The sequence below is a fragment of the Leuresthes tenuis genome, unplaced genomic scaffold (genome assembly GCF_036924035.1).
Source record: "Leuresthes tenuis unplaced genomic scaffold, fLeuTen1.0.hap1 SCAF_21, whole genome shotgun sequence".
Classification (NCBI taxonomy): domain Eukaryota; kingdom Metazoa; phylum Chordata; class Actinopteri; order Atheriniformes; family Atherinopsidae; genus Leuresthes; species Leuresthes tenuis.
Window position 1 is genome coordinate 8,911,707 of NW_027325375.1, and position 24,224 is coordinate 8,935,930.

General features: G+C 39.7%; 1 protein-coding gene and 1 long non-coding RNA gene across 2 annotated transcripts; one reads left to right on the forward strand and one right to left on the reverse strand.

Annotated features, from left to right (window-relative positions):
• The first annotated feature begins 3,900 nt into the window (after positions 1–3,900).
• Positions 3,901–11,049, forward strand: LOC140279951 (ubiquitin carboxyl-terminal hydrolase 2-like). Its single transcript, XM_072375174.1, has 12 exons — positions 3,901–4,202; positions 7,288–7,335; positions 7,415–7,538; positions 8,370–8,481; positions 8,560–8,670; positions 8,929–8,993; positions 9,099–9,202; positions 9,486–9,566; positions 9,677–9,755; positions 10,061–10,171; positions 10,257–10,377; positions 10,670–11,049. The coding sequence occupies exons 1-12, from the start codon at positions 4,050–4,052 to the stop codon at positions 10,773–10,775; spliced, it is 1,215 nt and encodes a 404-aa protein (XP_072231275.1). The 5' UTR covers positions 3,901–4,049; the 3' UTR covers positions 10,776–11,049.
• Positions 11,050–17,529: 6,480 nt separating this feature from the next.
• On the reverse strand, positions 17,530–20,906 carry LOC140279824 (uncharacterized). The gene is made up of 4 exons (XR_011909364.1): positions 20,732–20,906; positions 19,367–19,469; positions 18,608–18,946; positions 17,530–17,978 (listed from the first exon to the last, which is right to left on the reverse strand). It is a non-coding gene; the product is annotated as an uncharacterized lncRNA (long non-coding RNA).
• Positions 20,907–24,224: the final 3,318 nt, after the last annotated feature.

Below are 24,224 nucleotides of genomic sequence, written 5' to 3' on the forward strand. Positions count from 1 at the left end.
CCTTCTTCAGTTTAGGCAATTACGTTCCTTGCTCTAGGTTAAAGATAAAAACTACTTGGATTCGTTTCTTAATTTTTTAATTAATTTAATTGATGCAAATTTGGATTTTCACATGCAGTTGCTCTCACAACCATCATTTGACATCATAGGAATCGATCAGTTTCACACAGATCATAAACGGAAAACATTATATAAACCGTTGAGTGGAGAAGTGCAAGAAATTTCAGCTTTGGTTTTATAGACAACTTCCATTACACTTTTTTTTTTTTTTACAAATTTATAGTCCAAATGGGAATGTCACATCAAGCAGGTAGTTATCCAGCTTTGATAGTCTGTAACAATGTCACAATAGCTGTAATCGCCACAAATGACTAAATTACATCTCAGTTCTTCAAATTCACATTACAAATCTGTGTAAACACAGAGGAACACCAGCATTATACAAAGGTTATGCCTGGGCATGCCTTCACAGAAGAGATGCAAAGATAAAATAAAACTATTACGTCAATCTTATCTCACTTATGTGCCAAAATCGTTTGTAGTTTTAGTAGTTAACAACACAAAAAGTGCCATCATGAAAATATAAATGTATGTCAACTTCAGGCCAGCTGTAGCAAAATGTAGTTAAACTACTAATTGTGTTGGAGTTTTGGTGATGTACTTCCTCCATCAGGGATCATTTTCCAGAAAATATATTCACATCTACTGAAAGGATTATCGTTAAATTAAACATGTATTCTTCAAACAAGTTGAATTTGAATGACTTTAGTGTTCCCCTAAATGCCACTATGATTGTTGTCTTGATTGAAAAACTGTTGTTGAACTGGAAGAGAGATCTGGTGTTCGCAGTTCTGTTCACCTCAGGATGAACAGTTAGAATTAAAGGCAACATTAATTGGAAAACATGACAATGGAGACCAAGGACTGTTGAGCAGCTAAAATCCTAAATCAGACAAGAATAGGATAACATGCCTCTCCCAAAGATCCTGTAACAGGTCTCCTCAATTCCCAGATGTTTATGGACTATTGTTAAAAGTAGATGTTACACACTGGTAAATATTGACCTGTCTCAACTTTTTTGTTGGACCAAATGCATTTATATTTTTCATGCGATAGAAGAATGGATTAGGAATGAAAATCATCTTAATTCTGATATGATTCACATGCAATGCAGAAACCTAAGTCTTTTGCATTTGGAATTGTAGAATAGAATGCATTTATGATGATACAGAGCATTGGAAGTTAAATAATGTGGCTACACATGATTTACCCCAGGGGCCAAATGAATATGATAGTGGCAGTCTGGCCAATAGTTGATCAATGCCACACAAACGATTAATTTTCTCCACAGACTGTTCGTAGTCCTGCTGCTACAAGCTGAATAAAAGCAGAAAACCTTGTCTTTTAATAGCTATTAGATCATTTATCCAACCTTACCCACAGAAGGTGTTGCTAGGCAAATGATCCCCGATAATCCTGTATAAAAACTAACCTCTATAAAAACTTTGTCCTGTTGAACCTGCAGAGACAGTCAGGCATGTCTGAAATGTGCTTGTTAATTATGGGGTTTGTGCTGTAGAAAGGCATTTCCTCCCTTAAAGTTTCTGTTAGGCTTGCATGAAAGTAAGTATTGCCTGAGGTGTTCCCTCACTGACGCATTTTATACATTTTCATTTTTCCATGGCGTGTTAGTAGTATTGACGCTTCTCATTTAAATGTTTTGTCTTCCAAATCATATTTCCACAAAAATGACTTTCCTTGTCGTGTTCAGACTTGATCTAAACTCTGAGCATTCATGTTACTATGGTGATAACCTTTTTCAATAATAATTTTCTCCCACCACTGCTGATGCAAAGACACTTGGCAATTTAAATTTGCTTCACAAAAAGACATGCTGTTTATGATTAATCTCAGTTTTACCTCTTTCATTGAAAATGACACCTGATTATAGCACTACGTGACCTTGAGAATTCCAGACTTTGCTCAGCAATTTCAGTGTCCTCTCACTTACAGCCATAAGAAGAAAAAAAAGCAGCAGATTAAAAGGTATGTAAAAATTTACAATTCAGCTATCAAGCTTCCTATCAGACACAGAACTGTGTCAAATTAGAGTCACAGAGCTAAAAGTCAGAGTCAGCCAGACTATCTGCTGGAGGCAGAGACTCAGGAATAAATCCTCAGAGCAAGCGTTGCAGTTTCTGCATTCTCAGCTCCTCTATGGACTGAAGATGCAATGAAACTTTGCACTTGTGCATTTTACTATCCGTATAGCTGCAAAAGAAAAAAATGTTACAGATCAGAAAACTTAATACATTATGAAACATTCAGGGTAGAATTTCTTAAAAGCTGCATCCTAACAGCAGTGATAGAGTAGCAGAGAGATACCAGTATTAAATTACAGAATAGTTTATACAGTATTTACCGTGTCAATATATATGATTAGCGTATTCTATATAATATGGTGCTGGGTGATTGAATTTAAATTAAACCCATTTTTGTATCAAGGACGTTTTGAATCTTTTATTAGAGTTTCTGAAACAACTAGTAACTACAGCTGTCAAAGTTAGTTTAGATAAAAGTACAATAAATCTAATTTAAGATGGAGTAAATGAGAAAGTTTAATTCTCAAAGAAGAAGTACCATAAGTCTTTCGTCCAATGCTACTTAAACCTCTAGCGAGTGCACATATTATTCATTCTGAAGACAAATGTGTCCGAAATTCAGATAAGTTTAGTAAAAGAATGTGGTGAGATTATTTCCGAGAATATTTAATGGTTTATAAAGAAATCTTGAGTCACCCTTCATTTTATTTATTGCCAAGAAAACAAGAAAAATATATTTGATGATTTATTGAAATATTGTTGAACTTAAATGGAAATTGTATGGAATTTTCACAATTTAATAAGCTTAAAAGTCAATATTAGCTCTGAGCACCTTTATTCTTCAACACAGAATAAAGACAAGCTTTCTGTCATTTCTTTAAGTAGCCTTCAGGACATCCCAAAAGCTCTTCTTTGGATGTTGGCTGCCTTTGGTTCCATTTTCTGTCAAGATGATCCCACGCTGCTTCAATAATGTTGAGGTCCGGGGATCTGGGGAGGATTCATCCCTCCATAAGACCTGTTGCCACTGATTTTCAGTCCACTTCTTGTATCTGGCATACCTAAGCCTTTTCTCATTATTTCCCTTCCTTAAGAATGGCTTCTTGACAGCCACCTTTCCATGGAGACCATTTCTAATGAGGCTTGGGCCAACAGATGGATCAACAGAAGGTCCAGATACATCTCTCAGGTCCTGTGTCAGGTCTATGCTGGATTTTAACTCTTTCTTAAGGACATCACATACTGTTCCTCTGCTATAGATAGTTTTTTTTAGACCTGCCACTTCTTATTTTGTCCTCCACTTGTCCAGTCCCCTCGATTTTTTACAAGCACACTTCGCACCGCGCTGAGATATGCCAAGTTTACAGCTAATAGTTATTTGAGAATTCACTTGTTAATGCAAAAATATCCTTTTATGTCTGTAAAACTGTTATCTTTGGCAGCGAGTAATAAAGCATCAATAGATACAATTTAAAATAGGCTATTTTTTGAGCAGACAGACACTGGTTCTTTCCTGGAGTGACTCATAGGTCATACTTAAAACAAACAGACAAAAAGCACATTCCTCTCAAAATGGTCAGGTATAAGAACTGAAAGTAAGTGAAAAAAAATATCCGAGTAAAAACCTTCAGAAAACCTGGAGAACTTTTGCTCAGGACCACCTTAATAAATTATATCACAGCTTCTTGGTACCGATGCACCAAAAACTATTGTTTAGACGTTTCCCACAGCACTTAAAGGCAGCACCCGTCACCTTAGTGGGAGGAGACGTTCACGCAGCAAAACTCCTGCGCACGCCGTCGGTGTTTTATCACTGAAGAGTTGTACACGGGTCCGGAGCTCGGAAGGCAGACAGACTGCACGTACAGCGAGAGCCTAAACTCAGCTTCGCCTCTACCGAACCTGCTCAGGAGGATTTCACTTCGTCCGACATTCAACAGCGCCAACATGCCGTCTCTGCGACACTCCTACACGTTGACAGTACCGGAGGAACCGGCTGCGTTCCCCGTGGACAAGCCGGAGCTGCGGCGCAACAGCCAGTCGCTGTCGCGGTCCATGCTGGTGTCCAAGTTCATGGGTCTGATCATCAACCCGGCCAAGGTGAGTCCAGAACCGCTGCACTCCTACCTCTGCCCCCCAACCCCCGCCCCTCTGTCTCATCTTTCTTAAAAAAGACTACTAAAACATACACAAAAAGGCTACATTTCACTTAAAAATGTAATGATGTTGTTTATGCATACCAACAATCCAGAAAATATTTTGGCTGAAAGTTTGTTCTGTTTGTGTAAAATTTAGATCAGCAGATCAGCAGTGACAAATACTGTAGAAACACCACAGGGGTGCACGAGGAGATCCAAGTGGCACTGTGTGTCACACAGTGTGTGTCTCCGCTGTGTGTTGTCTTTTTGAGATCAAGCAGACAGGTTAGAGGAGAATAATCCCAGTGAAATAAACAGTAAAATCCCAGTGATCGCTGAAGGTAAAGCAAGGTTTGTGGCAGGTTGAAGATGACCTTTAGGCTCAATAATGCTGAACTGCTGGGTGAACACACACAACACACAGGACCATAGTTCAGGAGAGTTTTCACCAGCAGATGCCTGCATCAAGCGAACAAGTCAAGTGTGGTGTTTGTTGCATAATGGGAAGGAGAGCTGCTGATAAGGAATGTGCCCGAGGAAGTACAGCTTATCACAGGACATTCCGTTTCACACAGATCTGCCCACAATCAGCACATATTTGCGTCCATGTGGATTTGAGGTGTTAGCCCGAGGTCACAGGTTTACACCCCCGCACTCCGAGGCCTGAGTCGCCCCTGTGCACAGTTAATTCACAGGCTTTTTTTCTTTTCTTTTTTTTTTTACAGCATTTAAACTTACAAGTAACTTAGTTTGAACTTAATCCCCACCTCTACTGCAGGGATTATCATGAAGTTTAGTGAGAGGATCAGCCCGAGTTTTATTGGTGATCCTGTGAGCCTCCAAGAAGCTCCATCTAATAAATTGGTCAGTTTTAATGATTTTCCAAGCTGATGTTGAGTAGCTGCTTCTTTTACTTCAAAAAGAGCCATCCATTCCAATATATCAAGCTTTCTATTCTTTAGAAAAGTATCTTTACTTTGTATCTCTCAGTATACATATAGTTTATGAATGTTAAATCAAAACGGTACAGTATTTCCACAAGTGTGTTCTGTTCTGGACCTTTCTCAGCCCTGCTGTTTTCACACACAGTTCATAGTGTGTGGTAGGGAGTGGCAGAGCTGGCACCGTGCGTGCAGAAACGCTGCCTCCTTCGCCACATGTTACTTGGCCTTGAGCGGGCATGCATCGCAGGTTCAGGACATTACGTTCTGTGGCTCTCTGAAGTCCTGCCAACCAGTGGAGAGCGTTCTTGTTCAGAGCGCAGAGATTACCTGAACGCATTGCTTCCCCGGCTTTTGGACGAGTGTTTCTAAATCAGAGGGCGCCTGCTGAGTGTGCCAAGCCCCGCTGGTCAGTGCTGCAGCGGGCTGGGACTCGCACCATATGGTCACCTTTAAATACTGCAGAGAAGAAGAGAGGAAAAAAAATCTGCTGGATTCCTTCTGCGTGCTTAGGTCACAGTTCTGTTTTCTAAGGGGTTTTAAAAGTTCTGGAGCCTCATGAGGCACTGAAAGGACATGTGGTGTAAACCACAAGTAAAGATCAACTGCAAACCAAGTGACAGAAAACGAGCTGAAGTGCGAAAACGGAGCTGATGTGGTTGCTCGCTTCCCAGTTTGGTCGTGCACATATTTATGCTTGCATCAGTTGCATGAGTTGCTGCCTTGACGCTGTTGCATCCTCCGTCAGCAGAGGCGTTGGTGCATGTCAGTGCTGAGTCGCTCCGACTCATCATATTACTCTGTTACTACGCTCAGTCAGTCAGGACAGGCCACAGTTCACAAGCCTGTTAACCCTCGCAGACATGTCATAATTAAAGAAATATTCATGAATTACACTTTATTTTTGTAGGTAAAGGGAATCTTTAGTGACTGTGTTGATTTGTCAGTAATGTTTTTGGTTGCTTCTGCTGTCATTAGTCTTTTAAAGGTCTGAGTAATGATTGAAAAAAACTATTTGAGTTAATTTTACTGATCAATTGATTTTAAGTTCCTGTGAGAATCCAACAAGATGCTAAAAATATGACTCAAATCCAGCTTTTTTCAGTTGCATTCAAGGTTTTGACTGCAGGTAGCCTAATAATCTTTAAGATTTTACAGCTGATTTAGATTATATATTAACTTTCTATCTAGCCATAATGATGATGGTTTCGTTTAAAGCAGCCATAGTTTTTTTTTTTAAGTCAAGAACAGTGGCCCATGTGAGTAAAACTGTGATTAAAAACAGAAGAGACACTTGTTGTAGAACTTTGTGGGTATGTTCTCTATTCAGAATCCAGAAAAATAACTGTCAGCACATGTGCAGTCGCTTTTTGACCCTTGCTAGTCCAAACCGCAGATGATTAACTCTACACCAGCACATCAGAATAGTGCCAAACTGAGCCAGTTGATTTGTGACTTAAGCGCTGATGTGAAACTTCACACTTCAACACCACGTTGTGTTCCACGGATTCATAGCGGAATTTATCACTCTGGCCTCTCTCACATGCTGGTGTGATGTCACAGCCATGTGAGCGGTGCTATTTCTTCAAGGCATTCGGATCAGCAGCTGAGATCACAGCGCATCCATGCCAACAATGTGACGGTCACACTGAGCAGAATGCATTAAATAAATGCCACACACTCCTGTGAGGCTTGTTCATGCTTGAGGAATGTGCTGCTGCTGTAAAGTAGTTTCATCACTGCTGGCAAACTAGCAGCGTGTCTCTCTTCAGTTTTGATTGTCATTTAAGAGAATATGTTATCACAGTGTCCCTTTAGTTCCATAGATGAATAGAAATCACCAAATAAGGTTGCTTTAAGTTGACCAACTAAGAAAAAAATGATAATCCACACCTCTCGTTCTCCAAAGAAATGGTTTGTGGCCCATGTTTGTGGCCCATGTTCGCACCAGGCCTGTATTGGGCCTCTATGGAGCCATCTTAGAAGATTTTACTTGATGACTTTACACCTTTTGTCATCAAAGTGGCCAAAGAATCAACATAAAATTGTGTTTTTCTCATACTATTCCTCATCCATTAAACTGTCTTCTTTTTTTATTTCAAACAGAACAAGAGTCCTCAGGGCTTGGTGGGTTTGAGGAACCTGGGAAACACGGTAAGTGTCACCTTGTGCTCTACAAACGTGTTCTCATGTTCTCCCGAATCCTCTCTAATTCTTGTGTTTTTGTTTCCAGTGTTTCATGAACTCCATCCTACAATGTCTGAGTAACACCACAGAGCTGAGAGATTACTGTCTGAGAAACATCCATTGCACAGACCTACAAAACAACAGCAGGAACGACTCTGCTCTCATGGAAGGTATGGCGAGCCCCTGACCTACTAAACCACATGTCAGCAGGCCAATGCCGAACATTATAGACCTGTCGTGTACTCTTTAAAGTGTTAAGCCACTTTACGGATCAGCGGCAGGTCACACATTGTCACATTTTTAGTACTTTCACAAACTCCGGTCTTTGTTCAGTTACCTAACCGAGTCCATCCGGCTGAGGTTGGTCCTCATAACTCCCATAATTCATGACAGGACTCAGCTTTGGATTGGCCTAATCTTACAGTGTACCGTTTGCGCAAGAACAACTGTAAACATTGGTCTTACTGCTACACAAAAGCTGCAGGCTTGGTTTAGTTTGCTCGACGTATTTTTTGTAACAAAAGAGTCTCAACTCAATGGACTCTTAAGGCTCAGGTGACTTCACATGACCCACTTTAAGTGTACACGTTTGACATCATCGCACACCAGGTCCGTTTACTGCTGAGGGGCCTGAGACGTGGGGGTTGTTGCTGGGACATTGGCAGCAGCTCCTTTGGGTGGTGTTGCGGCTTTTCCGACACATCTTTGGGATGCTCTGGCATCTGGGGAGTTTGTTTGGAGGCCAGGTAGATGTCTCGGCCTCTGAATCGGTTTCTTCTCAGCAGTTACACAAGGAGGTGTATCGTCCTGCTGAGGGAGGCTGCTACCATGGGCTGGCACATGTTAAAGTGTCGTCCACGTTTTAGGACTGGAGGTTTAAAAGAAGAACATAGCCTTTAACCACGGTGATCAGTGTTACCTAACAGTGGACTTGGAGTTGTGGCTGATGTGTAAGTCTTTTAATGATTGGCCTTTTTTTTTTCCCTTTCTCATTGCTTCAGAGTTCGCAAAGCTGACTCAGACTCTGTGGACGTCTGTGAACAACGATTCCATCAGTCCCTCTGATTTTAGAAGTCAGATCCAGAGATTCGCTCCAAAATTTGTTGGCTGCAAGTAAGTTTCTCTCCCGCTTTATGTGTTTAAGAAATAATTCGTCAAGCTTGGAGATGAGTAATATTTCTCTCTCTGCAGTCAGCAGGATGCTCAGGAGTTTCTGCGCTTCTTGCTGGACGGCCTCCATAATGAAGTGAACAGAGTGACGATCCGCCCGAGGCTGTCCGTGGAGGACTTTGACCACCTCACGTAAGTCAGCACATCAGACGCTTCTCACTTCTGTCGCCAGTTAGTCATTTATAACCTGACATGACTCTGACACGTCTCACTGCTCATAAAGGTCCTCTGCATGCATGAAATAAACTGTTAGATTGTTTAGAATAGCACAGTAGTTATTATTGCAACAGTAATAACAGATTTATTTGAACAATTCCCAATCCTGTCGTTACCCGAACCTCAAAACCTTTTAGTCGTTTGTTTTGGGAGTAAATGAAGTTTCTTTTGCAGGGATGTTGAAAAAGGCAGGCAGATGTGGAATATGTATTTGCAGAGGGAGGACAGCAAAGTTGTGGGTAAGTGACTTTTGTGCCACAGTATAGTTTGAGAATTGCCTTAAACCTGCCTTTAAAAATGTCTAGTATATTAATTTATTGGTGTCATTTCCATCCTGCTTGCAGACCTCTTTGTGGGGCAGCTGAAAAGCTGTCTGACCTGCACCGCCTGTGGCTTTTGCTCCACTATGTTTGATCCATTTTGGGACCTTTCGATACCCATTGCACAGGTCAGAACACACATAAACACACCTTTACTTTATATTCTGTCAAACTGGGTGCATGTCATTGTGATTTCTTCTCTATAGTCCACATATAGTACACCACAAACAAAAAGATTGTGTGGATTTTAATGGAAGTTGTATTTTAGACCAGTTTTGAACCAGTTTTCCAACTGTAATTTTGTGTTAGGAGAAGTTAAAGGTCTGTTCATTTCTTTAACCACTTAAGAAAGGTAAATAACAGGAGTGTGATGAACATGTTTTCTGAGTGGATGTTTCTGTGCCCCCGCAGAAGAACTCAGGTGAAGTAACTCTCAAAGACTGCTTGAAACTCTTTACAAAAGAAGATGTGTTGGATGGAGAAGAGAGACCAGTAAGAGACCTCACATAACTATGAAAACATTTCTCAGTCCTGTGTAAAGATGATCTAATGCGTGGATGTGCAGCAGCAGCATCTCACTGCCTACACCGTTTCTCTCTCAGACATGTGACAGATGCAGAGCCAGACGAAAATGCACCAAGAGGTTCAGCATCCAGAAGTTTCCTCAGATTCTCGTACTCCGTATCCTTTCCCTCACACTTTGCCGCATTCTGATGTATTTGAACTATATGTATTTATGTTCTTGCTCATGTGAAAGCTGCACTGCAGAATAAATAAGAATGATATGAGGCAAAACATGATGCCGGCTACATGGCACGTGAAAGGAACCCGGAAAGCATAATGTGACCTCTAAGCAATGTTTTTAAAAAAGTTAGGAGTCTCATTAAAGTGCATGTGAAGTATGATCTCATTTATTATACCTCACACACAGTGCGGTCATCTAATTTTTAACCAGTTTATGGTCCTTAACTCGGCTTTTTCCTCAGACCTGAAGCGATTCTCTGACTCTAACGTCCGAGCCAGCAAACTCTCCACTTTTGTCAACTTTCCCCTCAAAGATCTGGACCTGCGGGAGTTCGCCGCCACAGAGGGCAGCGGTGAGTATCTGCCAGAGGAAGGGCGGCTGTGTTGAAGCGAGTGTTCACCAGTGTTGAATGACAGTCGTGTCGTCTCTTCCCGCAGAGCGCCCTGTGTATAACCTGTACGCTGTATCCAACCACACTGGAAACACCCTGGGAGGCCATTACACAGCCTACTGCAGGAACCCGGCACTGGGGGAGTGGTACAGCTACAATGACTCAAGGTATCGAATCTCACGTCATTGAGTTACTTTATGTATGATCTTATCAGATTGGCAGAAAGCTGTGCAGCCTGATTATGCTGTATGTACCTGCTGTCAAATGAAAATGAGCTTGTTCTGGCTGTGGACCTGTGCTTTAGGTCTTTGGCTGTTTGTATTATATGAGCAGACTGGTGTAGTTGTAAGTCTATAAACCTGGAGCCATGTCTATGGTTGGACCCGTATTTATTAAGAGACGTATGTAAATAGCTACACGTGTGTTCACTGACAACATTGCACTGTGTTCTCTGTGCAGGGTGAGCCCCATTTCCTCCAGCCAGGTTCGCAGCAGCAACGCTTACGTCCTGTTCTACGAGCTGGCTGCCCCGTCACACAGCAAATATCAGATATGTCGGCTGTAGACAAGGTGGAGGGGCCAAAAAAAAGTGCACTTGACTGAGCCTAAACATGGACGCTGCCTACGGGGAGACAGCTCCACCTAGTGGGGAGTCCTGCCACTACAAACTGAATATGAGACAGTGACGTGGAGCTGGAGGGAAAAGCTTCATCTGACCTTCATCTTGGTGATATGAAAAGGTGGAAGGTGGAGTAATGTAGTATTTTTGGGAAAAGAATGGAAATTCAGCCTCTGGCACAGCAGAGTAACAACTTTGTTTTCTGCAGCGGTGAACTCAGTCGTTTTTGGACCTGAATGTATAACTTCTCTTGTCAGTTGAATATACATGAATAACCTTAGAACATTAGTGTGAACTGCAGTTTGTAATTTATTCTATTTAATATGATGTCAGCACTCAGGGGTGCATTCTGTATGTGTAATTTAACAAAGCTTTTTTGCTCTACCACGTTTTATGTAAAAGAACATTTATTTTTGTACAGTATTTATGAACAGTGCACTGAGTGTACTGTGGAAAGTGAATACCAAAGCAGCTGTGTGACTATAGCTATACTTCCTGCAGATGAGATGTTCCTGAATTTACATCTAATTCATTTCACAGTCAATAAATCGTACCTGTCTTACTTTCACTGTGCCACGTGTTTGTTTTTATTTAACCACAATTTGTCCAGCCAGGTAAATGAAGCTTAAAAACATTTTTTTATTTTTTTTTATTGCATGCTGTTAACCATTCAACCTGACCTAATGCAGTTTGTTTAATGTAGCAGAGAGATGATAGAACACAATCATAATTGATAGCATTATCAAGACATTTTGGAGTGGAAAACTCCAAGACTGGAAACAGGCAGAGATGGGTTGTGATTTTATTGTAAAAGTCTGGTCTTACACCATATGTTAAAATTAGGTAAATACAACCTCAGATGAACAATGTCTCATGACATACAACATTTGTCATTATTATTTATTTATTTATTATTGTCATTGTTATTTCACAAAAACTAAGTCAAAATGAATTAAGAGGGTAAGTAGCAGCCAGGTGCTGCTAATAAAATGCACTCTATTAACTGATCATCAGTGTGAGCACCTCTATAAAAGCAGAAGTTTTGTCAGTTTCTTGGTCTGGAGCATTCAGGTGTGTGTTAACACTGCCAAGGAGGACAAAAATTAGCAATGATCTGATGAGTGGGAAGAAACTGTTCTGGGCAGGGGTATAATTACATTTCCAAACTATTTGGACTCCATCATTCTACAGAAATAAAGATTAGTCATGGGAGGAAAACATTCAAGACAACTGTCTTCCCAGGCGTGGATGTCCCCACAAGTTCACTCCAAAGTCAGACCATGCAATTCTCAGAGAAACTGCAAAAAGCTCAGGAGCTACATCTCAGGCTCTACAGGCTTCAGTTAGCATGTTAAAGGTCATGACAGTGCAATTAGAAAAAGACTGAACAAGTATGGCTTCTTTGGAAGGGGTGCAGGAGAAAGCCTCTTCTCTCTAAAAAGAACATGGCGGCACAGCTCAGGTTTGTAAAGTTACATCTGAACAAACCACAAGACTTCTGGAACAAGGTCCTCTGGACAGATGAGACCAAAGTGGAGATGTTTGGTCATAATGCACAGCAGCACGTTTGGAGAAAACCAAACAAACACCTCATACCAACTGTCAAGCACGGTGGTGGAGGGCTGATGATTTGGGCTTGTTCTGCAGCCACAGGACCTGGGCACCATGCAGTCAGTGAGTCCACCATGAACTCCTCTGTATACCAAAGTATTCTAGAGTCAAATGGGAGGTCATCTGTCTGACAGCTAAAGCTAGGCTGAAACTGGTTCATCAACAGGACAATGATCCCAAACAGAGCAACAAATCTACAACAGAAAGTCTGAAAAAGAAAAGAATCAAGGTGTTGCAATGGTCCAGTCAAAGTCCAGGACTCACATCAGACTGAAATGCTGTGGGTAGGACCTTAAGAGAGCTGTGCATAAACTAGTGCTGCAAACCTCAATGAAATGACGTGACGTTGGAAAGAAGAGTGGATCAAAATATCTTCTGGGTAACGTATCTGGATAATACAGTTAAGTAAATAAGGCCGAGGAATCTTTTAAAAAATGTGGGAGACATTTCTGTCCAGGATTTGAGACATAAACGTGGTGTGTAGCTCTCCGTTGCTCACTTATTCTACTATAAATATTTTTGTATTTTCTTTTTTGATTCACTCTACCTAAACCTACATGGAGCATTGCAATGTTCACTTTTCCGAACAGCAGGTCTGAATGTTTGGTTTGCATCTGTCTTGCCTTCTTTCCTTAAACCCCACTGCATGTTTTTAGATATATTATAAATCTGGTGATCACAAAGAAAATCCTCCATGATAATGTGAGATACTCATAATGCCAGGCAAAAAAAATATCTCTTCAAGTTATTGCTACTGAAGGTGGTTCTGCAAGCTACTGAGTTGACACGGGAGTTTTTCCACACAGTTTCTGCCTTTTGGCTTATTTTTAGTGAAAAATCTAATGACTCATGTTGACATGTGTTGTTAGTTCATTAAGGGTTTTACTTACCTAATTCTAAGCCCTGGCAAGGAGCAGACAATTTTCTTTTTTTTATGGCCTCATATGGAAACCCAAAGAGGATGTAGCCTATGTCCTTTTTCACATGACTGCACAATAAATGGTAAATGGACTTGGACTTGTACTTGTATAGCGCTTTTCTAGTCTAACTGACCACTCACTAATAAGTGATATTGTGTTACACATGGCCATTATGTGTATAAATAATGCTTATTTGTGCAGCTTTACATGGGGCATGGGAAATTTGTAGAGTATAGAAAAGTCAGAAATGTCTTATTTCCCTTTTTGATATCCTTTAATTGCTCTGTAGTTACTAATAATTAGAGCTCTGAGAGCACTCTACCTGTGGTGAACTGCTGGATAAAATGATTTCACTAACACGTGACACAGGGCCACATGACAGGTTATCACCACTAGAGGCTGCTGTGAACACTGTTTTGATGACATTTTGTAGATTCAAGTGAAGATGGCTCAAACTTTTAAGACCAACGCTGATATTTTGTAGTTTATAATTCAGCATTAACTGATTTCCAAGCCTCCGCAGTCAACAGTGCTTAGTTTCCATGTCAGGGTCTCTAATCACTGAAGCAACATTTAAACCATCGAGGGACACAAACTTTGAAAATGATTGTATGCTGTGGAATTATTCTGTTTTATGAGAAGAATAATGCTCAGAAACGTTTGATCAAAAGGGATAGTTGCTTCTCTGCGTTAGCTCTTTTTGCATCAGTCAGTGAGTGTGTGTACATGATTAGGGTTCTGGGGCTCGGGCAGACGATCTGTTTGTAACAAGTGAGTGGAAAAGATAAAGTTATCAGACCAGGGCCAAGTGCTGTCATTGCTGTAACACTAACTGTGTTCTGCCACAACATGATAGTTTAGATACCTTCAGTCTGTGGGATCAGAGGCATGTTAGCCTGCAACATTTATCACTTAATCATACATTACACCTGGTCCAAATGAAAAGCTGAAAATGGTGCAGTCTTATTGTGGAACTTACAGCGGTGTGGGAATGTTTTTAGGATCTTAACTGTCTTATTTTTAAAAAAAAACACGGCTCGATCAAATTCAGAGCTTCATAAATTTGTATGTCAGAAAAAGAGGTTGGAAAAGTCGTCCATTAGATCCTAAAGGAGCGCACGGTAACTTCTAACCAACCAAAGGCTTCCTCATGCTGGCTAAGGTTAATGGTCATGAATCCACCTTGGACATGTGAGAGGGCTCATAGAAACATGTTTGGTGGATGGAAAGATTGCTCCAACAGAAGAACTTTGAAATAATCTGAGCTGAAATTCCTCCAAGCTGATGTGCAGGACAAATCAACAGGTACCAGAGACATTTATTTATTGCTTAAATTTCTACTTTTAGGACATATGTACATTTATTTCTATAGTTTACTATCAGCTCTGGTTGAACTATCCCTGGAGTCATTAATTAGACTGGTCTAAAAAACTTGATGTAAATGTATTCATTGTCCTCAGAGGCCTTCTTGCTCTGCTCATCCTTTAACTTACCCTTTATTGCCACCAAGAGCTCAATATTTTTGTTTGCTGTAAAATCCTACATACAGCACATTCCCCTCCCCCATCATACACACATCCGGGAACACAGTCCTTTCAGCTCCCATGGACACCATATGGGCTGATCACACAGCTCAGAGTATCAGCAGTGTTTTGCCTGCATGTGTGACCGGGCTCTTTTCTGCGTTGTAACCAAGCACTCCCGGTGTTGACACTTCCATAACTAATGACCATACCATAAAACCATCAGTAGATGGCCTTGTGGGTGGAAGTCCACTTTAAAGTGGCACCAAAAGTGTTCGGTCACCAAAATCATGTCTGAAGCATATAAGTAACAGTGTTGGAGAGTGATTTAAAAAAAAAAAAGAAGCAAAAAACCGAACAGAATTACGGTATTATATGTGATTATATGTTTATTCACCTGTAAATAATCTAGATTTTCAATTCCCTTTTTTTTCAAGCCACAAACAAAATTTTAACCCCTTTTTTTTCTCCATTTGAATCGTATTTTGCAAATTCTCTACTTTGGGTTTGTGCCAGCTGTTACAAAGTCGCTCTGTGGCTCCTCTGTCTCTAGCTGATGAATCATTACAAAAAATAATTTCCAAATCCCATAAATAAGTCTGTGCACGTTGAATATTAACTATAGAGGCCGTGGGTATCAGCACTGGAATTAGTGTTGCTGCTATGTTGGCATAAAGGGATACATTTTTTAAATAATTTTGTTTTCTCTTAAGTTGGAAAGAATGAAATACATGTCAGCAGTGTCTTACATGCAGTTGATGACGGTCAGAGAGATCCCTGAATGAGGGGAGAATTTTGTCAGGGGAACTGAGCAAACAGCGACTTTGACAGGGGCCACAAAAAAGCTCATTTTCACCATCTAAAACAGTTCAAATATAACACTATGTCCCATTTGAATTAGACAATTGTATACTTTGTCACTATAATGGTGGCTGGTCAACGCATCCCAGCTGGGACTCAAAATCTAATCCAAAAAAACTATCAAAACGAGACAGTAAAGATTAATAAAAGCCTGGAAAAGCACAAAGGCTACCTTCCAAAAATGAGCAAAAGTAATGGAGAAAGCAGTCCCACAAGTCTTACACCACTGCTAACAGATCAGCTGAAGTTAATCAGTCAGGTCTAACAAAAAAGGTGAAATAATTGCAATAAAAATCCAGTTGTTTTTTTGTGCCAATACGACTGTCAAAGGACTTATTCTTCGTGTCTCTGTATTTTGATGATGTACATTAGTACAGTGTCTGATTCAATGCAAGCCATTTTAAATGTATTCATTTTAAATACCTAACCTTAACCAAGTAGTTTCTAATGTAAAAAAAAAGGCAAATTGGCAAAATATCAAAGGAAATAGCAACTGAGTGCAAAACTGATATTATTAAGTCAAATGAATTGAAGGCCTTAGACATTAACCCTACAATGTTGTGGGGATAATTTCTGATACATTCATTTCTGAGACCTGGATAGGATAAAAACTATACTTGTACAATCTGATGCTTGTCTTCTGCCCCTTTTGCAATACAAAAATTCTGACATATCACATGGTACAATCCAAAATGGCCGAACCGCAATAGCCCACAGCTGGTTATGCCACGGAGAAGCATATCGCTATTATGAAGACTTTATGGTGAGATTTTCTTTTCTATATTTACTGGTATTTCAAAATGAGCTCTTATGCTGTTAAAGCAACTCATAATTACTTATAAATAGTTCAAATGTGCAGAAAATGTTTGTGTGAAATTTGACGCAATCAAAAAAAAACATGCAAATTATTTATCTATAGTTTATCTATTTTTTTTTTAAGATTTTCTGTCCATTAATTATTGGATCAGGCATTATAGGGTTAGGACAGGCTTCAGTCTTGATTTTCCTCCTTGGCAGATCAGATGTGTGGTCCCCCCCCACACCCCTGCCTTGACTCATCTGAATGCAGACTTTTTCACCAACTTGATTTCACAGTCGACCTGTGACTATTTCATGAAACTGTGTTATTTTCGCTAATCAAACCATGACTTTGAAGCAGTCACTGGTGAGATGTGGTTGAAAGCTCACAACTCACAAAGTAATACCTTAAGAACATTTTCGTGTTATTATATTATCTTTCGTTTTTTTTGTCAACACCTTATGATTTATGCCTTACAGGAAGATGATTTGTTCTTCCTGACTAATGTTCAACAAACACACAATAAAAAACGAGCCACAATAACCAAATAAAACCTCTTAGGAAGGATGAAGACCTGTCCTTTGTTCTCAGTCTCAGCCAACGCTATATTGAAGCTCTGGGTCAAGGTCAATAGCATTCACACATTGAAATTAAATTAAATTAAATATGTCGGCTTCTTTTTCATGACCTCACAACCTTACTTTACTGTATGCTCAGTAAACTCATGAACTGAATCAACAGCCTAGAAATACAGGGAAGTACTTACACCCGGACTTTATTCAAACACTACAGCTGTGGTTGCACGATAAAGATAATAAAACAAATCACAAGAAAATGATTAACAGAAAGGTGGGAAAAGTTATTTATTAAATAGGTTTATTAAATAGTTGAGATGATTTCTGAAAAGTACAAGGTTTAGGTACAGATGTTAATTTAACAAATGAAAGTCATATAAACATCTTAGTTTACTTACAAAGCTAGAGATAAAGCAGAAACAGCATCCATTCAAAAAACTACTTTGTGCAAAATCTGACAAACTATTGTTAGATTGGACCTACGTAATTAAAAATGGACATTTATCTATAAACAGAAGAAACATGAAAATATAAAACATAATATATGTTACATGAGAAAATGTTTTGATCATCTTACAATTATCTTCTGACTTACAGTCAGACAATTAGCACATAAAAGGGGATTTTTTATGTCTTCCTCTTGGCCACATCATAATCATTTAGGATACAGGTATTTGCTCATATCTTGGCCTTTCAGACAAAATGACTTTTTCTCAGTCCAGGTACAGTAACTGAACCAGAATAAGTTGGACATGGTGACAATACATTTTTCAGCTTACAATATTTTACCATTAAAGTCCTCATTAGGGGCTGATCTCAGATCCTGTTGGTGTACTTCAGCAGGCCAAAGACACCACCACCTGAAGTAAAGACAAAAATATATTTTTTATATTAACAAGTATCAAGCAACTAAAGTGTGCATTTATTTCAATGTTTAATGAAAGAACTTCTATTTCCATGCTCCGTGTTCCTCTATTTTGGAGGTCTGAGCCACTATGAAGAAGATGGCAGAAGTAAGGAGACCAATCTTGTATGCATTTTATTCATATGGTGCATAAACATAGAACATTTCCATGACCATGTTTGTTGTAATTAGTGTTGTGGCTGATGTAATAACATCTCTAAACTGTCTTTAGTTTCCGTGTGAGTTCATCACCACAAGCAGAAGCAGAGAGTCACGAGTACGCGAGTCAAAGTCACGAGTCAATGTCATGCAATAGGAGCAGTAAATTTCATCTGCTGCCACAAATAAGATTTGTGATTTTCACTTTAAAAGTCAATTCTTTTCATTCAGAATCTTTACACAATCTTCATAAAGCTGACTTTTTTTTCTTTGATCTCATAAATGGATTCATTCAGAGGGTGAGAACCAGTAATGGGACAGCATCATTTAACAACCAGTGCTTCCTTGTTAATGGATAACTGGACACACTGAGGAGATGGAAAACTGAGTTCTTACGCAATGCTTGTGTTTGTCTAGTGTACTCACCGAGCGCAGCCACCCCGGCAATAGTGCCGATAGAAATGCCTGCTATCGCTCCTGGTGAAAGCCCACTGGATGGTGCTTGGGTTGCTTCAGGAGTTTGGTCTGTTATTACACTGGTTTGGGTTGCACTGGAACCATCTGAAGCTGTTGTTGAGTCACCGGTTTGGCTTGTGGGTTCACTTGCTGTTACAGGATTTTCTGTTGCAGGACTTGCTGTTACAGGATTTTCTGTTGCAGGATTTTCTGTTACAGGATTTTCTGTTGCAGGACTTGCTGTTGGAGCTGATGTGGGCCCATCGGTAGCTGTGGGCTCCATGGAGGTCTGTGCTCCACAAAGAATTACTGTATGATCAAAAACAAAATCACAGAAAAGGGTTAAACCAGAGCTGGGAAAATCCTCCCTGTATGAAAACCCCTTTATATTTCACGAGGCAATGCTAAGCAAGTATTTTGGTTTCGGTTATTGTTTGTTGTACTTATGTGGCAATTTAAGGTTCAAAAGTAAAGATAACTGTTTAATTCTCTCGCTATACGTATATATTTATACATACATGTAACTATGAACAACGTTTTATCAAACAGCTTCATCATCTTAATCTATGACCTATATTAAGCCATCATCAAATGCTCCAAACTATCACCCTTCCTTTTTGCTCCACTTTTCATAAAATATAAGATATTATATTATTATCTTAAAATATATTACTTTATTAACACTTTACAAATCAGCAGTAAGTCTAATTTTAGTAACAGCATTTTTACCTGTGCCAAGAAGGCAAAGTGACACAACAAGGAGATTCATCTGCATTTTGCCAGAGTAACAGTGCCACAAAATCAGGGTCCGAAAAGAGTGTCTTCTCTGCTGCTGACAAGACAAAAGAACAAATTATCTAAAATCCGTTTATTAATGAACAAGCACACATTTAACAAAGGTAATGGTTGGTTAAATTTCCTTGGTGATTAATTGGGAAAATAACGCTTCACATGCAAATTAGATAGAAAGCAGATTTGGATTCTAGCAAAACTTATCAACTTCATTCCGTGACCAGAGTTTTTGCCACCGGCCAGGAGTAAGTTGCATCACATCAAAAAGATGTGTAGTAACAATGTTTGTCATTACTAATTTATCAATTCCAAAAGTAAACACTGAAAAGAGATGATCAGAACAGTCGTGATAATAATTACCAACACAGAACCCGAAACAGGCCAGATTTATCCAAACTGTCGTTTGGAAAAGCTTGAGAGGAGAGTGGAGTTACTCACCTGAGAGGCTGCTTCCTTTACCGTAAGACCAGAGGATATTATGCTTTTATTACTTCGTTATCAACCTGTCATTTTTAGCCCTCCCATCTGTGAGGGCTTGTGTTGTAATATTTTACCACAGATGGGGACAATGCCCGTATTGATTTTAAGAGATGTTCATTGACCATGTTTGCTCAATTTAGCTCAGTCTTTACTGCGTGTTTATTGATCAAAGGGGAGGCCATATCCTCCTTCTTTTGGGCATCACAGCAAAAGGGACAGAAGAGAGCCACTTTTCTGTCCTGGCAGTTGCGTTCACAACAAAGCACTGACAGATAGCAAACGAACACTTTTACGAATATAAAATCGAACATTTGTTAACTTATTATCTTTAGATATGTTACACTCACTGTTTCATAATTATCAGTGTCTCATTCACTGAACACTTACCGATTTATATAATTCAAGGATCAGACCGAGGAAACAGCTGTTACGCGTATCTCAACAAACTGACGGCATACATGCAGTTTGAGAACTCGCTTTTGAAGGACTCCGTTGTCATACCCACTGCTTTTCTCATGAAAATGTGTCAAACCTCTCTGAAGCAGCATGTCATCGAATCTATGATGCAATGAAGTCAAAAGAAGTATAAACAAATGACGCCTCAGTAGAAAGATGTCAGCACTTGACATCACCCTTAAATAACTGGTGCCTGTGTTTAATTTACAGCTAGCAGTTATGGCCATTCGACCACATGCAAATCCCTCACACACAACTTTGGGGTTGATGAATGGACTGCTGCTCACTGCCGCTTTGCCAAAGCCAAGTTGAACAGTGGAAGTAACACCAACGTTATTTAGTTGATTTGACCAGAATCGTACTTACCAGAATAATCTTTAGAAAATATGCCCCACACAATGTTGTTCTTGAGCTTCTTACACTTGTTTCTTTCGCTTGAGGCAGTAGCAACAGTTAAGCCTGGCGGCTGGGAACACTGCAGGCTAAGGCAACGCTGGCTGATAAAACATGGTTACTACAGTATCTTCTGTTGACTCAGCTTGGTGAGATGTCCAGCAGACTGTGGCTGAAAACACACGGTCACCATAGCACACCAGCGTGTCGTTGTGATGTGGAGGAGTCATACACAGTGGCTGCCATTTCTTCTACCTAGTGACCAGCCTGCATAGAAAAAAAAACAATTCCCTGCAGCCAAGAAACCTACTTCCCTTATTGCAAGAAAATAAAAGTTACATATTTACAACGTCAGTGTGTAAAATTTAAAACGACATTTTCTCCATGCTTTATTTTGTCTTTCCAGTATTCAGCTGGATAATGGTACAAGTCCAGTCAACACCATCTAAATCTGAGCTCATCACATGCTAACACTCAGTCAGTAGACCTCAGGCGTCACATTTTAATGCACTGAGAGTGTTCCATGGGTTTAGGGTTCTCACAACCCTTTATAGGGATGGCTCAGGTGATCCTGAAACATCCCGTAGTTAAGCTGCTATAGGCCTAGACTGCTGGGGGGCCTCATCTGTCACACCTTTCCTCACTTCGCTCTCTCTTTCTCTCTCCCCCCCGTTTAATTTCTCAAATGACATTATATACATGTGACATTATTGTGGTCATTAACTTGTGTTTCCCTGTACCAAAAGGTATCCTTTGAATGGTGTTATGGTGTTTTCCCCCCTCTTTTCTGTCTTCTCAAACCCCAGCTGGTCGAGGCAGATGTCCACCCTTCCTGAGTCTGGTTCTGCCAGAGGTTTCTTCCTGTTAAAAGGGAGTCGTTCCTTTCCACAGTCGCCACAGGCACGCTCAGGACGGGAGATTGGACCGAAGAGAAGCTTCGGCCCAATCTCTTGGTTTCCTTAGCTAGGGAATTGTTTTTGAATGGGCTCTTTATGAATGAATTGGATTATTTTGAAATTGATTAAATGGATTTCATTGGATTATGATTACAATGAATTGAACTCCAGATGGCTTGAATTGGACTATATTATTTAAGTGCCTTGAGATTACCTTTGTTGTAATTTGGCGCTATATAAATAAAACTGAATGGAATTGAATTGATTAGGCTACAGACATGTCATTCCTCATGTTTTAAAGGATAAATGCAAAGGGGAGAAAACTCATTGTTTTATCATCTTTACATCACCACTTTTTTCTTATTCTTATTACAGATGTATTAATTTTAATGGCTCCCCTTTTCACCTTATTGCTGTCAGAGATTGAGTGTGACGTTCTTGGACCATCCATGAGTCATGGAGGTGTGGATCTGAGGCGTACAAAGAACAGGACTTTGACACTGCAAGGTGGAGTGGTAGAAGGTTTGAAGGTGACATTTCATCAATCAGGATTTTCCCTCCTCTTGTTTCCTTCCTTCAACATATTTTTTATTAGAGAAGAAAATCCTAATCTTTTTACCGTACGTACACTCTGAATGTCTACAGGATCGATTACTTTTATAGCAAGCCATTTTTAAGAAGACTTGACATAAAAGGATATTTTTCCAGATACTTGAGCTTTGACTTTGTCTGGCTTAAGTGGATATCAAGCATTTGTAGGTGACTGATTAATCAGTACACAGGTCATTAATTACTTTAGCTGTTAATGTTTCACTAAAACTCAGTCTTATTGACACAGCATTTTAAAAAATATATTTTCCATGTGTTTTGGATGAGAATGGTTACATGGAGACTCTCTCCTCTCAACGCTAATAAATGACTAAGACTTGGGAATACTTGGCAGCAAAAACTTTCACCTGTGGCATTTTGTCTAACTGTGTCTCAGATCACTCTTAAATCTAATGTCAACAACTTCACTCTAAATTCTTCATCAAGTTTGACAGCATGTAAAATGGATTTTCATCAGACAATATTGTGTTTTGCGTGAATGATTCTAGCTTCAAAATTTGGCCAAATGTGCAGCAAATGTACACTACAGTCCAGTGCCTGAATGGTACAGGGGAAGTGGGGATGACGGAAAAAAGCTGACATCACTCTGGATCTTTATGGGTTCATTAATATCATAAATAGATGGTTTATGGCAATACAATTTGATTTGCAGTCCAAAATCAGCTCAATCATCACTGAAAACAAAGCACAATGTGTCAACAATGGTATTCACCAAATGTAAATTAGTAATAACATGATATGTTAATACCTTGGTTTAAAACTATTTCAGAAGGGCAATAACTGATAATACTGCCCAGAGAGTCTCAGGTAGTCCCAGCACTCCACACCTATAAGACCTATAAAAGTAAAGTGAGGACAGAATGGAGTCAATAAATTGATAAATCCATGCCGTGAAGCGAAACTGAACTCTGAACTCTCAAAGTAGAAACTGTATCATGTCCCTGTGTGACTCCACGTTCCCTGACTCCTCTTTAATGTCTTCTGTTTTAACTTGGCCTTCTGGATTTGACTTTTCTTGGCTGTTGGAGAAGCAGCGCACAGATGACTGCTACAGCAGCACTGCACATTATAAGAAATGAAATGAAATGGAAAAAATTACTTTATTAGGGATCGATATGAGGGACTGTGTTGCTTCTTTTTGCAGTTATGTGGCGGCTGATGTGGTCACCTCAAAGCCACAGGAAACACTTACATCTTTGATGTTTTCTGCCATCACACTTTGAACCGCAGCTTTTAGAAACATTGAGCTGGTATGCTGAAACAATCTATAGAGAAGTAGTTGTGAATTTTCATGGATTCACTGACGCAAACACTTTATCAGGGATGACAGTGTGACACATGACACTTAATGGCCACAGCTCTATCGTTTTTGAGGAAACAAAACTTACCGATATGGTCACAAAGGCAATAAGGTACTATAAGGAAGGATCAAGTAGCAAATTCCGGAGACCTATGGCTATCTTGCCAAGACACAGCTTATAAAGCTTATCTGAAACAATTAATTTGCTGGACCTTGTAGTTGCTCTTATCTGGGAGTCGTAAAATATGTCAGCATATGTTCTCTAATGGAGAAATGCGGGTTTAAGGTTCCAGTAAAACAAATATGTAAATGTACTATGTACACTATAACTAGTGGCTTGTAATGTTAGCATTCAGAGTTCTAAAAGAATTTTGGGGGGACTTGAATTAAATTAATTCTTACTGTACATCTGTAATGCAGCCTTTACAAATGCAGCACTGTGCAAAGGTCTTGATCCACCCCCATTTATTTGTATACTGCCATAAAAACAGGACATGTTGTCCATCCATTTTCTAACCAACTTAATTCAATTCCTAAACCTTTGGCTCACACCTTGGATTATGAATTATAAAGGAACACTGTTCTATGGTAGGTAGCCAAACTGTTATCTGATTGGCAATCTGATTAAAAGATACTGTTATAAGTTTAAGATTTTGATGCT

Bases quoted from the DNA above. Each gene is read 5' to 3' on its own strand.
- LOC140279951 (XM_072375174.1), top strand. From the start codon at position 4,050: ATGCCGTCTCTGCGACACTCCTACACGTTGACAGTACCGGAGGAACCG. The intron at 4,203-7,287 runs GTGAGTCCAGAA...TATTTCAAACAG, and splicing joins TGATCATCAACCCGGCCAAG to AACAAGAGTCCTCAGGGCTT. The intron at 8,994-9,098 runs GTAAGTGACTTT...TCCTGCTTGCAG, and splicing joins GGAGGACAGCAAAGTTGTGG to ACCTCTTTGTGGGGCAGCTG.